Source organism: Zingiber officinale, chromosome 5B (assembly GCF_018446385.1).
Source record: "Zingiber officinale cultivar Zhangliang chromosome 5B, Zo_v1.1, whole genome shotgun sequence".
Taxonomy (NCBI): Eukaryota; Viridiplantae; Streptophyta; class Magnoliopsida; order Zingiberales; family Zingiberaceae; genus Zingiber; species Zingiber officinale.
The window spans coordinates 6272101-6286323 of NC_055995.1; the positions used below are offsets into that span (position 1 = coordinate 6272101).

General features: G+C 39.5%; 1 protein-coding gene and 1 long non-coding RNA gene across 2 annotated transcripts; both read right to left on the reverse strand.

Moving 5' to 3' along the window:
- Window positions 1-3702: 3702 nt before the first annotated feature.
- LOC121984045 lies at window positions 3703-3838 on the reverse strand. Its single transcript, XR_006112761.1, has 2 exons — window positions 3809-3838; window positions 3703-3739 (listed from the first exon to the last, which is right to left on the reverse strand). It is a non-coding gene; the product is annotated as an uncharacterized LOC121984045 (long non-coding RNA).
- Window positions 3839-12338: 8500 nt separating this feature from the next.
- On the reverse strand, window positions 12339-14093 carry LOC121984015 (7-deoxyloganetin glucosyltransferase-like). The gene is made up of 2 exons (XM_042536767.1): window positions 13471-14093; window positions 12339-13340 (listed from the first exon to the last, which is right to left on the reverse strand). The coding sequence occupies exons 1-2, from the start codon at window positions 13973-13975 to the stop codon at window positions 12403-12405; spliced, it is 1443 nt and encodes a 480-aa protein (XP_042392701.1). The 5' UTR covers window positions 13976-14093; the 3' UTR covers window positions 12339-12402.
- Window positions 14094-14223: the final 130 nt, after the last annotated feature.

Below are 14223 nucleotides of genomic sequence, written 5' to 3' on the forward strand. Positions count from 1 at the left end.
AAAATGGCGTTGCAAAATGTTAGCGATGAATACATAATTTTCGTTGAAAATTTTTACGACAAATTTAAATTTTCGTCGCAGAATTCATTGCAAATATGCAATGAACATTTATTCGTTGCAAATTTTATAATTTTATATCTGCGACAAACATATACTTTTGTCCCAAATTTGCAACAAAAATTTTTCATCGCAAAAAACGTTGTCTAATTACAAATAACTAAAGGAAAAAAAATCTTATTTTCATCGGAAATTTGCAACAAATTTTTTTTTTTCGTTGCAAATCTACAACGAATCTGGATTCGTCGTAAATTTGCAACAAATCTGGATTCGTCGCAAATTTGCAATGAATCTGGATTCGTCGTAAATTTGCAACAAATCTGGATTCGTCGCAAATTTGCAATGAATCTGGATTCGTCCCAAAAATGTCACTAACCACGTCAAGTAGAAAAAGCTATTTTCGACGAATTTTGGGACGAATCTGAATTCGTCCGAAAAATTGTTCCTAATTTGCGACGAATAACTTAATTTTGTCCCAAATCTACGACGAATTCTAGGACGAATTTTGATTCATCGCAAAAGTTATTTCTTTAATTTGCGACGAAAAACTAATTTTTGTCCCAAATCTACGACGAAGTTTGAGACGAATTCATATTTGTCGTAAATTTGCAACGAATCATTTGTCGCAAACTTACGATAACTTTGCGACAAAAATAGATTTGTCGCAAAATTTGTCCCAAAAATAAAAAAAAAATCCAAAATCTTTCTTGATTTTTCTGTTATCCTGTTTACATATTACACTTACAATATCTTCAACAAATTATATCCAATACATCCATATACAATATCCAAATAAATCATCCCAAAGCTAAACACATCATATCCAACACATCCATAATCCATATATCTTATATCCAAACAAATCATCCCAAAACTAAACACATCATATTCATATATACAAATAACCAAAATCCAAACAACAAGTTCAACAAATCATCCCAAAACTAAACACATCATATTAATATATACAACTAACCAAAATCCAAACAAGTTCAACAACTCATAATATCCAAACATGAAAGTTCTATGATAATCCAAACAATAAATGTAACAAGACATCCAAAGAAAAATAAAATACATATCATCATGTCTCAGGAGCTTCGGTCGCCTTCCGTGCTTTTTTTCCTGCGTCAAATTACAAACAAATAATAATAAGTAATATTTATAACTAAAAAAAATGTATCAAACATATTAATGATATATGTATCTAACATTTACATACATGAATGAAATTTGTTACTAAGATTGTTTGTCATAACATGCAAAGTATCATCATGACATAAAATGCAAAGTATCAATGTAAAATTAAAATTGTTTACAATTCATATCCTTTGTTCAAACCTCATGTTCATATATACAAATAATCAAAATCCAAACAACAAGTTCAACGAATTATCCCAAAACTAAACACATCATATTCATATATACAACTAATTCCAATGGAACAATTTTTATGTGATTTAATATCACCAGGATCAGTGATTATTCCCATTGTTATATACCTTGATGATTAGCAATCAACTTACTAATATGCAATCATAATAGTATTCTTGTCAATTGGACTATATTTCCGTGTTTACTCAATTAAATATCTTGTTTCACGAATGTGAGGATCTAGGCAAGCACCTACAGTTTGACAAAAAAATGGATCTTGGAGCCCCATATGAGCAAGTAACGGTCATAGAGACTCAAATTATATACCTAAGGAGAAATTCAATAAATTTTAATAGGACTGTTGGCTCAAGGTTTCAATCCACATGCTAGCATCTTAATCTCTAATTGCATATCCTACCTTTTAATTTAAGATTCATTAATCTACTTAAATTTCTTCATCCCACGATATATGTTATATATATATAACATACTGTTTTCCCAACATACTGCTACATGTGAAGGTTCTTAATTGAATCAGTCATGCAAAGTCTTATGATAGAGGCTCTTTTCATCCTATGAATTGCAATGAAATAAGATACGGTAGGCCTATAATTTTGAGTGTTTAGTAAAAGTTCTATTTGATCAAGGTTTTATTTCAGTCAGATTTCTCCTAAACCTCTTTAAGTTATTTAGGCTTCAATGAAATCATTGTCATCGACAAACAAGGGCATTCAAGGAGCTTCAAACAAGGAAATTGATAATGAAATAAGTACATTGATAATCCTTTTACTACTTTTGTGGTTAATTTTGTATAGTTAAATGTGTGTATATACTAATGTGAGTATGCTAGAACAAGATTTCCAGTCCCAACAAATATAATAACAAAAATACTAGAACGCTGGTAAAAGAATTGACAAAAGAACTCAAATCAATATTAAAGATAGTTACTCTAAGAAAGGTTCAAAAGAATGATCACCAAATTAAACTAGTCACCGGATAAAAAGGCGACATAATTGTAACTCAAACATCAAAATTATGCAAAGGCAGCATGGAATTATTATAACACATCACAGTATATGGTGTTCTAAAAAATAATCAAAAGAGCCAGGACATGAAGATACAAAGCTAAATTAATAATAAGGTAGTAGAATTTGTTTGGCAGCGTTATCTTATATAGATACCATGCATAAGATGCAATCTATCAAGGTAACATGAAAATATAGAATCAACTATAATATGACATGAAAAAAAATCAAACATAAAATTTACCATAAATTTATGAAGAATCACCACCACCGCCATTATCATCATCACCATCATCACCGTCACCGGGAGGAATTTGACTTGGAACATAACTTAACTGAAGATGTCACATAATAAAGTCTTGTTGTCGGCGCATTTCTCTCATTTCTTCATCCTTGTCATTTATAATGCCCTTCAACTGGAAAATCTCTTCAGTCAAGTTATGCATCTGTTGGGTATGTGAGGAGGAGGAAGAAGATATACGACCAACTCTATGGGTTCTGCTCAATGAACTCATTCCGAAAATCTTTCCTCCCCCTTTTGGCCCCCCACTCGCCTATAGCCATAAATTGAAATCAGTACCAACAGACGACTCAAACCTCTCAATATCAGAACTAGCAGAAGTTGAACATCTCTGTGCTACCTCTAGCTCAATATATTTTTCCTGTATTGTAAAAAAAACATACATTTACAATAATAAAATTTTAGGAATGCAAGAGTATAAAGTTAGAGCAGATACATTAATAACACATTCTAAGTTATAAATTAAGATACATTAATAACACATTCTAAGTTATAAATTAAGATCCACAGTATATTCAAACCTTAATTGCTTTAGTTCTGTCCCCGCTCCAAATCTTATCTTTTTTCTGAAATGTCCGGGTGAAAGTATCTATAAAATCAGGCTCCTTTCCCAATTCTTTGGTCTAAAAAAGATAATTAGAAATAATTAAATAGTGTAAAATAGATTAAGAAAATATTAGGAGAGTTAAAAAATTACCAATCTACGTCTATGCTCATCCATATTGATAGAGCCTCCTGCATATGTCGCAGATATTTCTCCAGAATTAAAAGATTGATTTATTTTATTCTGGTGACTTCTTTTTTTAAACTCCTCACTTTCCCAAAAATTTGAAATCCTTATCCAATTTTCCTCTGTGATGAATGATGGTTTTTCCCCCTCGAATTTGCATGATTGAGTACATGGCGAATGTGATCGCCACATTTTTTTCATGAAAATCCTCTTTATTTCCATCTCATCAATCATGTCCCAAGTGAATGATCGCTGCAATAGAAGAAAAATAAATATTTATATATTCACTTTTATTTAAGATATAAAATGATTGAGATATACCTTAAATTCACTCCACCATAGCTCTCTTGTTGGTGCTGGAGTGCTTGTATAACTCATCGAGTATCCTCTCCAATGGTAATTTACGATTCTATTAATCTCGTGAATAACACGAACAGAATTATCAAATCTATTATAAATTACAAAAAATTGTTAAATAATTAAAATAGTTAAAAAATGAAATAGTTTGATTCTACTTACGAATCTGCACAAGTGGATATAGGCTCTCAAGTGTTTGGCCTCTCGGCAACCGAGTGTCGAGAAGGAACGAAAGAGGGTATTGGCGACTCAATCGGTGAAGGTATTGTGGAAGGAGAAGGCACTGCTGAAGGAGAAGGCGATCCTGTAGAAGAAGGTACTAGCATAGCTATATGCGATGGGACTGACATAGGTGTATGCGATGGTACTGGCATAGGTGTATGTGACGGTGATGCATCCTCTACTGGGGGCGTAGCAACAGTGTCTGCAGGTGCTGTAACTTGAGAGCTCCGTCTACGACTAGTTCAGATCTTCTGTCCCCATTTCTCTCTGTCCCCGTGTCCCACTGCCGATCGGACGGGCCAGATTACATCTCAATGCATCATGGTATCTTTAAGATGTGTGCAGTATCCTCGTGATGTGCAAGGCATCCTTGAGATGTAATCTGACCCGTCCGATCGGTAGTGGGACATGGGGACAGAAAGAAATGGGGACAGAGGATCCGAACTGTGTCTACAACCACCCCGTCGAAACATAATCTGAAAATTCAAAAATATGATAAAGTAAATACAAATATTATCCATAATGACTAATTTGAAAGAAAAAAAACTCACCATAATTCCTAAAAATAAGAGAGTGCAAAAACCCCTGAGTGTCCATAGGGGGAAAATCCTCAGGAAGGGAGGAAGATGCCCTCTTTGGAGAAAGGGCAAGAGTCAATTTACGTCTCTTTCGGACAGGGACTCTCTCAGGAGTTTCCCTGAGGACACTGGAGAGGGGAGTTCTACAATCGTAGGGGAATCATTGAGGGTCTCCTTCGAGGCTGCAGCTTGAGAAACAGAAGCACCCTCTGTACCCGTGGGAACCTCTGCGGAAGAAGATTGACCCACACTAGTAGGAACCTCTGTTGAGGGAGGTTGGTTGAGAGCAGCAAGAAGTTCTTTCTCCTTTGCTTTGATTGCTTCGTCTCGCACCTTTATCTGTTGCTCAATCATGGAATCATAATAGGCCTCCACTGCACCCAACAAAAAATATCTTAGTTAGTAAAAAGGAGACTTGGATAAGTGAATAGCAACTTACTAAGGGAGCCACAGAGCTCCACCCTGGCAGGACTCAATCCAAAAAGATATAAGAGGTCATCGTGAAACCATTTATGAATGTATAACCGATGGCCCAATAGCTTCTTGGAATAAGTGGCAAAAGAGGGAAGTTTGTGCAACTTCTTCACATCGGGCAAATTAGGAAAAGAAGATATCTAGGAATAAGATCAGGGGATGAGTTCGGGAAATTCTATGAAAAAAGAAGCGCGATTTCCATGCATTGATGGAGGAAGGCATTTCTTCGAAAAGAGTCATTTTGGGTCTAGATTGAAACAAGAAAATCCCAGGATCTGACTTCTTGGGGTAGGAAAACATGAAACAAATTCTGAGGAATAGGAGGGATGTTGTGGAGGCAGAAGAGCATGTACAAACCACAAAGGTAACGAAAGGTATTGGGAGCGAACTGTTGTAAGGGAATACTGAAATGATGGCTTATCTCTTCCAAAAAGGGAGGGATGGGAAAGCGCAAACTAGCTACTAATTGATCTTTAAAGAAAGTTACACAATTTTTAGGAGGGAGATGGGGGCGAGATTCAGAGTTAGGGACGATAATGCAAAAAGACTGGGGAATCTTATACCGAGAATATAGAGCAGACCGATCAGATTCGCGAGTTTGTGCATACCAAGCAGAAAATAATTCTTCAGTCATGGAGAAATGTAGGAGTGAAGAAGGAAAACACTTACTGGGATCTTTTGGGGAGAGGACGACAGGAAGGGGCCGGAAGAAGGAGATCGACAAAGGGCGGAAAAAAGTTAAACCGTGGCACCACAAAAACAACTTGGGGAAGAAGACGAAGGGACGATAGCATAAAGGGTTTAGGGTTTCTGTGAATATTGACTAATAACTAGCACCGTAGGATATGGAGTGTGCCCATAAGGGGAGGCGTCGATTTGTCAGAAGGGAGAAATGACAGGGCGATGGCGTCGGAGCATGTATCCGGGTGCATCAGCGGAGAAAATTGGAGAACACGTGTCACGAGACCATACAAGAGCATTTATAATGGACATAACCGAACAAGTCATATTCGCATCGATATCATTACATGTCGCGCCACTGATGCTATCTCCTTATTGGAGAACCGATCAGAAAAAAAGAAAATACTGAAGAAGATATTCAATTTCCTAAGTATGATAAATGAAGGAATGGGTAAAAGTGGAGTGTTTGAATAAATAAGGAAGCCTTTTTATTCTTATAAACCAAAAAAACCCAAGAAAATCATCCAGTCTTATACAAGAAACCGTTCGGTTTCATATTTTGGACACGATTAGTTACATAGCATTACATTTTCGTCTCAAAACATTAAACCTTGGAATGTCAGTAGAAATTATAAACATGAGCTCTCAGACTTCTTAGAAAACTTCAACCTTGTTAAAGTTAAACCCGACCGGGTTGGAGAAGTGGGAATATTTTGCCTGGTATGAAAGTAGGATGAAAAGTCTGTCATCCAACTGAACCACCCCCCTCCTCCCCATTTAGAAAAGCCAGTCCTTTCTTTTACGCCCAGGAGAAAGTAGGAAGAAGAGTGGTCTCATGGACAAAGGGGTGCAAACTCGTTCACGCTCCCTCAGACATATGATGGAACGATCCACTTCCTGCTTGAACCTTTTGAGCTCTGCTTCCAGAGCATCTACCTTAGCCTGCAGATGGCCTAGGTCTTGCTGCTGTCATGATGCCAACAGGCTAGTCACGTGAACCTCCTTGGTTAACGTGGATACCTCTGAAGCCTGTTGAGTCTTCAAAGCAGTCAGCTCTTTGGCCTGAAGTTCTAGATCTCGATAAACTTTGTTCCTCAAGGCCGTTTCCGACCATGCTTGAAACCGGGTGACCGACAGAAGTACCTCCAGCTCTCGTGCCCGGGAGTTAGCTAGATCTAAAGCTTGAACACCTTCATCTATAAATTTTGCCTTTTCCAACAGGATTGCTCCCTGAGAGGAGGGGTCTAAAGCCATACTTTCAGAAGGGGGAGGGGAATAAGATGGAGAAGAACTAAGGCAAGTGAAGAAGGAAGGGAGAATCACAACCCTATTTAACTGTCCAAAAGAGTCACGAGATCGCTGTACTGGGGGTCACGGGATTGTTGTACTAGGAGTCTCGAGGACTACTATAGAAAAGGTCACGAGACTACTGCAATGGCCATGGCAGAACCATGACCAAAGATAGGCAAAGAAACAAAAATAGACTTAGGTCTAGTCAGTCGGCTACACCTCCTTCGACTAGACTTGGAGGGAGGGCTAGTAATATGGGTTATGGAGAATGAACTCATTTTCTAGTAAAGGAGGAAGGAAAACTAGTCGAGCAGCAATGCTCGTATAAGCGCGGCGGGTAGAGACCGACCGAGCGAAAGAGGTCGATCGAGCGTTTTGGTTGTGCCGGCCAAGACAGGCCGAGCAATCATATTTACTTAACAATTACTAAACGGGGTTCAAAATGTAGACAAAATGAGGCGAACAAGTAATTACCAGCATTAACAATGAACGCACCATTAGGAGTCGCAGCGCAAATCGCTCGAGGAACATTGGACATCTCCAAAGGCCTAAAATACCAAAATCCAAATAGAAATTGCAAACAAAGGTACAGATCTAAGCCCAAATTGCAACTCAGAAAAAGAAGAAAAAAAATAGAATTGAAACAAGGGAAGGGCGAAAGCATACGTGAGATCGATGTCTGGGCATGCCAAGGCGGGAAGTGGAGATGACGTATCCGAAGACAAATCTAGCTTTGAATCTGGAGATCTGTAGGACGCTAGCGAAGAGGGTGTCGAAGATCCCCGGCATCAGCACGATGCCCTCCTCCTCGATGAGGCAATGCATGCACATTTTCTTAGATCTAGAAAATGTCGTCGAAGGCCTCATTGGGACGCAGGTCATCTGAGAGCTCGCCATCACTTCCGCTTCCACATTGACCTGGAATTGAGGTAGGGGTGCAAATAAAGAGCAAGTGAGGTATACTGGTGAAATTTTCGGGAGAAGGGGGTGCTTTGGCACACCCCCATGCCTCTTGCCTCCACCACTGCGTGTAATATAATAATGTTACGCATACCTTTGTCTGTAGATGAGAATCTCTTTTATAGTACCACTGTAATATTATGTGCACGCATCTCAAAGCGTGTGCACATTGTCCCAAGTGTCCTATGAAAAGACAAGCTAGAAAGTGTACTTGATACATTTTTTTAATTAGTGATCATGCATATCTCTGATGCGACAGACTGGAAGCTTCTAAAGTATGATTTATTTGCGGAACATGCACTGTTGTCAGTGGCATAAACCTTCAAAAGAATACAAGGAGATACGCGAGTGGGTCCCGTTATAAGCTGACAGGTGTCCGCTCGGATGGACATGTTAGAGTGTATACTAAAAGCTTAGCTTTTGTAAACATTTATTTTTGAAATAAAAGAATCACATTGGTCAAATGTCTATATTTATTTGTTGAATATAGTTGTTCAATTAATTTATAAAGTAGATAACATGATGTGTGGTGTCACACACAGAAGATCATGTTATCAACTCTTTATAAATTATAAACAGTTGCTCACGACTAAGATGGAAAGGAACAAACCATTGGTATAGTCGTAGTGTAATTAGGTATTAGTTTATCTTGACTAATAAATTACACTAGTACACTCTAAGTGTATTGAGTAGAACTATTTTAGGTAAGTTCTTTTTATACTGACTTAATAAAAGAACTAGACCTTAGTTATTATGAAAGTGTGTACTCTTAATACTAATATAATAACAAGCATATATATTTAGCATTTATTTCTTTTACTTATCAAAGGGTGATATTTAGCTCGATAAATCAATAAACCCGATAAGTTGGGAAATGATATTACTTATAGTGTGTGTTATTGATTATAGAAGGAAACTATGTCCTAGTAATTTAGGTTGAGAATGCCTCCAAGAGGAGCTCATAAGGATTGTCATATTAAACCCTGCAGGTGGACTTAGTCCGACATGACAATGAGGTTGAGTGGTACTACTCTCGGAGCTAGATATTAATTAAGTGAGTTGTCAGTAACTTACTTAATTAGTGGACATTCGTTATCTTAAACACAGAGAGACTAACACACTCATGGTAAGAAGGAGCCCATAATGTAATTTGGGATTGGTGCGGTAGTGCAACAATAACTCTCTAGTGGAATGAGTTATTGTTGATGAACTTGAGTTGTGTGTTCGGGGCGAACACGGGATACTCAAGCTCATTGGAAGACCAAAATCAATTTCTCCTCTAGGTCTCTGTCGTAGCCTCATTAGTGCCTTATAAACCACTCATTAAAAGCCCTTCTTGGTGTCCAAGAAAGGAGGTCGGCCCATTGCTTGGTGACCAAGCAATGGCCGGCCACCATCTCCTTAAGAGAGTCGACCCTCTTGCTTGGTGATCAAGCAAGTAGGGGCCGATCGTGATAAATTCAAATAGGAGGGGTGTTTTGAATTTTTAAATTATTCTCTTTGTAGAAAACTATAAATTTTAAAAGAGAGATTTTAATTTTAAAAAACTTTCCTTATTTGAATTAGGCCACATGGTTTAATAGAGAGTTTTAAAAGTTTTAAAACTTTTTTTTTAACCATCCTCATGGTTTTAGAAAAAAGGAAGAGAAGTTTTAAAAATTAAAATTTTCTATTCATGTTAAAAAAGGAATTTTTTTAAGAAAAATTTTAAATTTTAATACATGATTTTAATTTTTTAAAACTTTCCTTTTTAACATCCACTTTTGGAAAGAGACCTTATAAAATTTTATAAGAGGATTTTTTCTTGTAAAATTTTATAAAAAAAATTATTATTCCTTCCTATAAGTGGTCGGCCACCCTTGCTTGGTGCCCAAGCAAGGGGCCGACCAAGATTAAATCAAGGCAATCATTGATTTGGTGATTGATTCAATCAAGAGGAAAGAAAAGGAAAAATAAAAAGGAAAAAGGAAAAAGGAAAAACTAGAGGAAGATTTTATTTTTTGTAAAAATTCTTCCTTTATTTGCCTTGGTCAAGTAATATAAAAGAAGGGGTGAGGAGGCCTCATGAGACACAACTCTTATTCTCTTGCTTAGTGATCCTCAAGTGACCGGCCCCTCTCTCCCTCTCTTCTCCCTTTGCACTCTTTTATTTTGTGGTGGTGGTGGCCGAATATTAAAAGGAGGAGAAGCTCTTTTGGGTAGTGTTCATCTTGGAGGATCGTCGCCCACACAACATCCAAGGCGAGGCGAGGAATACGGCAGAAGATCTTGAGGTCATTAGCTTGCAAAGAAAAGGTATAACTAGTAATTTTCTTCCGCATCATGCTAGTTATTTTTCTTTGTTAGAATTCCAAACACAAGAGACATTAGATCTAGTTTTTCGAATTAGTAATTCGTGTTTGTGTTTTTTTTTTCCGAATTTGTGATTCGATTGTTCTTTTTGGTTAAACCTAGAGTTATATAAGGAAATTAAATATTAGCTTTCCTTGAAAGACTTTGTCTAGGCGGTGGTGGATGCTCCCATACCCAAGAAGGTCATGTGCCTCGCCATGCAGTCTTAGAAGCCAATTTTAACAATTAATATTTAATTTAATTTATAACGTAGGTGGATTTGGATCAATAGTGTTAAGTTCCGCTTGCGATCCAAGTCTAAACCATTAAGAACAGATAAGTTAAATTTGGAATCAATGATGTTAAGTTCCGTCTGTGATTCATAATTTAACTTCTAAGAAACACAATGATGTTAAGTTCCGTCTGTGATGTAGTTTAAACCGTTGCCAAATGTAGCGCAACAATATTTAAAAAAAATATTAAAAACCGTTGCCTAATCTATTTAGTATAATTTTTTTTAATAAATATATTTTAGAGAACGGTTTTTAATCGTTGCATATTAAAAAAATTTATTAAACCAACACTATTAAAAACCGTTGCCTAATGTACTTTAAGAGAACGGTTTTTAAGCCGTTGCAATGAGAGGCGTTGCCAAAAATAAAAAATGTTGTAGTGTCGTCTAGCCATTCCATGCATCGCGAGTCCTCTAAACATGCTATTTAGATAGTTATAAACTGCTGGGTCTCTAAACATGCTATTCACGCATGTAACCAGGACAAAAACACAAAACAGAACACTCTTATGTGCATATTTCTTCAAAAACAGAGATGAAAAAATCAAGCATTCGAGATCACAGAGATGAACAAAGCTCATTCGGCTTACAGAGAGGGGTTGTGTGGGCAGACGCGAGGCGGTGAGCGGGTGAGTAGAACTCGACGAGTTCAACCAAAACACCTCAACCCGAACCCGAACCCGACCCATATAACCCGAAAATCCGATTCAAAACGACTTTTTTGGGCTATTTTCCCTATAATTCTTCACTTTTATCTCAATATTCCATCATTATCATACAAACATGATATTAATATACATAAAAACATCTAAATTTTTAAAATAAAATTTGATTTAACTCTAAAAAAACCCACAAAACCCTATATTTAAGCCAACCCGGGTCAACCCGGGTCAACCCGAACCCAACCCGACCCAACCCGAAATTTTTTTACTCTCCAACCCTCCAACCCGAACCCGACCCGAACCCGAAAATGCCCAACCCGAACCCGATTTTTTTCGGGTCGACTCGGGTTGGGTCGTCGGGTCGGGTTCATTTTTGACACCCCTAGGGTTGTGCGCGCAGACGCGAGGCGGTGAGGGGCGTGCCTAGTAGAAGCTTCGACGGGTTGCCGAGAGAGAACCGAGGGGCACGATCTGGAAGCTTCGTGCCCTAGCTTCTGCTTCGACGAGTTGCCGAGAGAGATCGGGCGAGGAGGCGAGGAAGCTTCGACGGGTTGCCGAGAGAGATCGGGCGAGGAGGCGAGGAAGCTTCGACGGGTTGCCGAGAGAGAACCGAGGGGCACGATCTGGAAGCTTCGTGCCCTAGCAGAAGCTTCGACGGGTTGTCGAGAGAGAAGCGAGGGGCACGATCTGGAAGCTTCGTGCCCTAGCAGAAGCTTGGACGAGTTGCCGAGAGAGAAGCGAGGGGCACGATCTGGAGGTGAGCTGTGCGAGGAGGAAGGAAGTCGCGTATCGTACCCTAGCTTCATCTATACTATTTGTGCGGAGAGAGCTGAGCTTTTGTTAAAAAGCAATACATATTAAAGAAACTGACTTTTGCCACGTCTGCAGTGCCAGCAAATAAATCGCGCACAGGCGCGTTTCTTCAGTCCCGCAGGCTAACAGCATTCTATATATATATATATATCACCAAATTTCATGACTAAACTATGAACGAACTGTAAAGCTAATAGAAAAGTAACTTATTTAATTATTCAACATATAAAAATAAGTTTAATTTTCCATTTAACATCACTCCTTCGTTATTATCTCCCGGATAAGCTTTTCCAAATTTCTCCAAGATCCTCCACCAGGTTTGGCTGCCTCAACTGCTTTTTCTTTCCACTCCACCGCTTTCCTCTTCATTTCCTTCCCCTTCCGCCCTTCCATCAGCTCCTTGATCAACCCTTCCACCTCCTCCCTCGTCACATCTTCACCAATTTCCATTCCAATGCCCCATACAGAGCATATGTACCTACGATTAATTTGCTGATCGGCAAAGAAAGGCCAGCAGATCATGGGAACCCCTGAGCATATGCTTTCCGTCGTAGAATTCCATCCGCAGTGCGTCAAGAATCCTCCAATTGCAGCATGAGCCAACACCCTCCGCTGTGGGCACCAGCTCGTGAAGAAGCTCCTTCCCTCGGTCATCTCCGAGAACTCCCGTGGCAACAACGCCGCGTCGCCGACCACGAGGTCCGGCCTAATGACCCAAAGAAACGCGCATCCGCTGTTCGCCAAACCCCATCCGAACTCCACGGTCTGCTCGCTCGTCAAGTTTGTCAAGCTACCAAAGTTGACGTACAACACGGACCCTGACTCCTTTTCGTCTAGCCATTCCATGCATCGCGAGTCCTCTCTCCACATGTTCAGTCCACCGATCGATGAGGTCGATGAATCATTAGGAATGTGCTCGGAAAGCAGGCACATGGGACCGATATCGAACACCGGCGCCGGCAGCATCGATGAACACGCGCTGAGCAATGGCGATTCTAATTCGGAAAAAGTGTTGAAGACGATTGCCGTGGCTTGGTGAGATGCACGCGCTCCGTCCATGGAAAACTTGAGCGATGCGTCGTCTCGGTCGGTGGTTCGAATGAAACTAGTCAAATCTCTCAGCCGGACTGTTACCATTCCTGGTATCCAATCAATGAGAGTGTCCAGGTACCCATTTGTAAGATCGTCTTCACCTAATTAAGTCCATGAATCACGATCAAATTCGATTAGAAAAATAAATTTGAACACCTCAAATTTCGAGTTCGACTTGACTCGATCCGACTGACCTAATTAATATAATATATATGACACGTTAATACTTACTTTTCAAAGGGACGAGGCCCCTCTCGATCAAGTCCTTGGAGTAGTACAAGTCCGTGAAGCCACACACGGCCACGGTGCAGTAGAACACGTTAGGGATCCCCAATTCGGTGGTGGCGTCGAGGGTGAAGGTGGCGAAGGAATCTGAGATGACGCATCTAACGGGTGGGACGCCGGATATGCTCGGATCGTTCAGCGAGGATATGAGCCTGAGGAAAGAAGCAGGGCAGTTCTTTTGGGCGGCGATAACGCGATTTCTAGCGTCTTGTCTGTATAATTGGTCGCTATCGTCGGGGGCGTCGGAGATGCTGGCGAAGCGGAAGTCAGGGAGGCCGTCGAGAGCGGAGAGTGATCCGAGAAGTCGGCGGTGGGCGTAGTCGGTGTTGACGAAGGTTATGAAGAAGCCCTTGAAGTGGAGGACTTTGGCCAGGTTGAGCATGGAGTTGATGTGGCCTTGCAAGGGGAGAGCCATGCAGACGAGATGAGTTTTGGTGGAGGAGCGCTCCATCTTTGCCTCGGACAGGACGGCCAATTCAACCTTCGTCTGTCTGGGATGATCTGGGTCCTGGGACTATGGAAGCTGTGCCTGTGTAGTGAAGAAGGTCAAGATAATGGCAAAAATTAGAAGGCGGCTTAGTTTTTTATAGGAATAAATAATGGACAATTGGAACCATATTTAATTGACTAATTAAGTGAGAATATAAAATTTGATGTTAATCCAACCTATTATTATCTCTATTCTTGCGATGGCTTCGT

What these genes read in the sequence shown, in the direction of transcription:
- LOC121984015 (XM_042536767.1), bottom strand. Translation starts at nt 13,975, where the DNA reads ATGGAGCGCTCCTCCACCAAAACTCATCTCGTCTGCATGGCTCTCCCC. An exon ending in GGGCCTCGTCCCTTTGAAAA is followed by an intron (nt 13,341 to 13,470) that starts GTAAGTATTAAC and finishes GGACTTAATTAG; the next exon opens with GTGAAGACGATCTTACAAAT.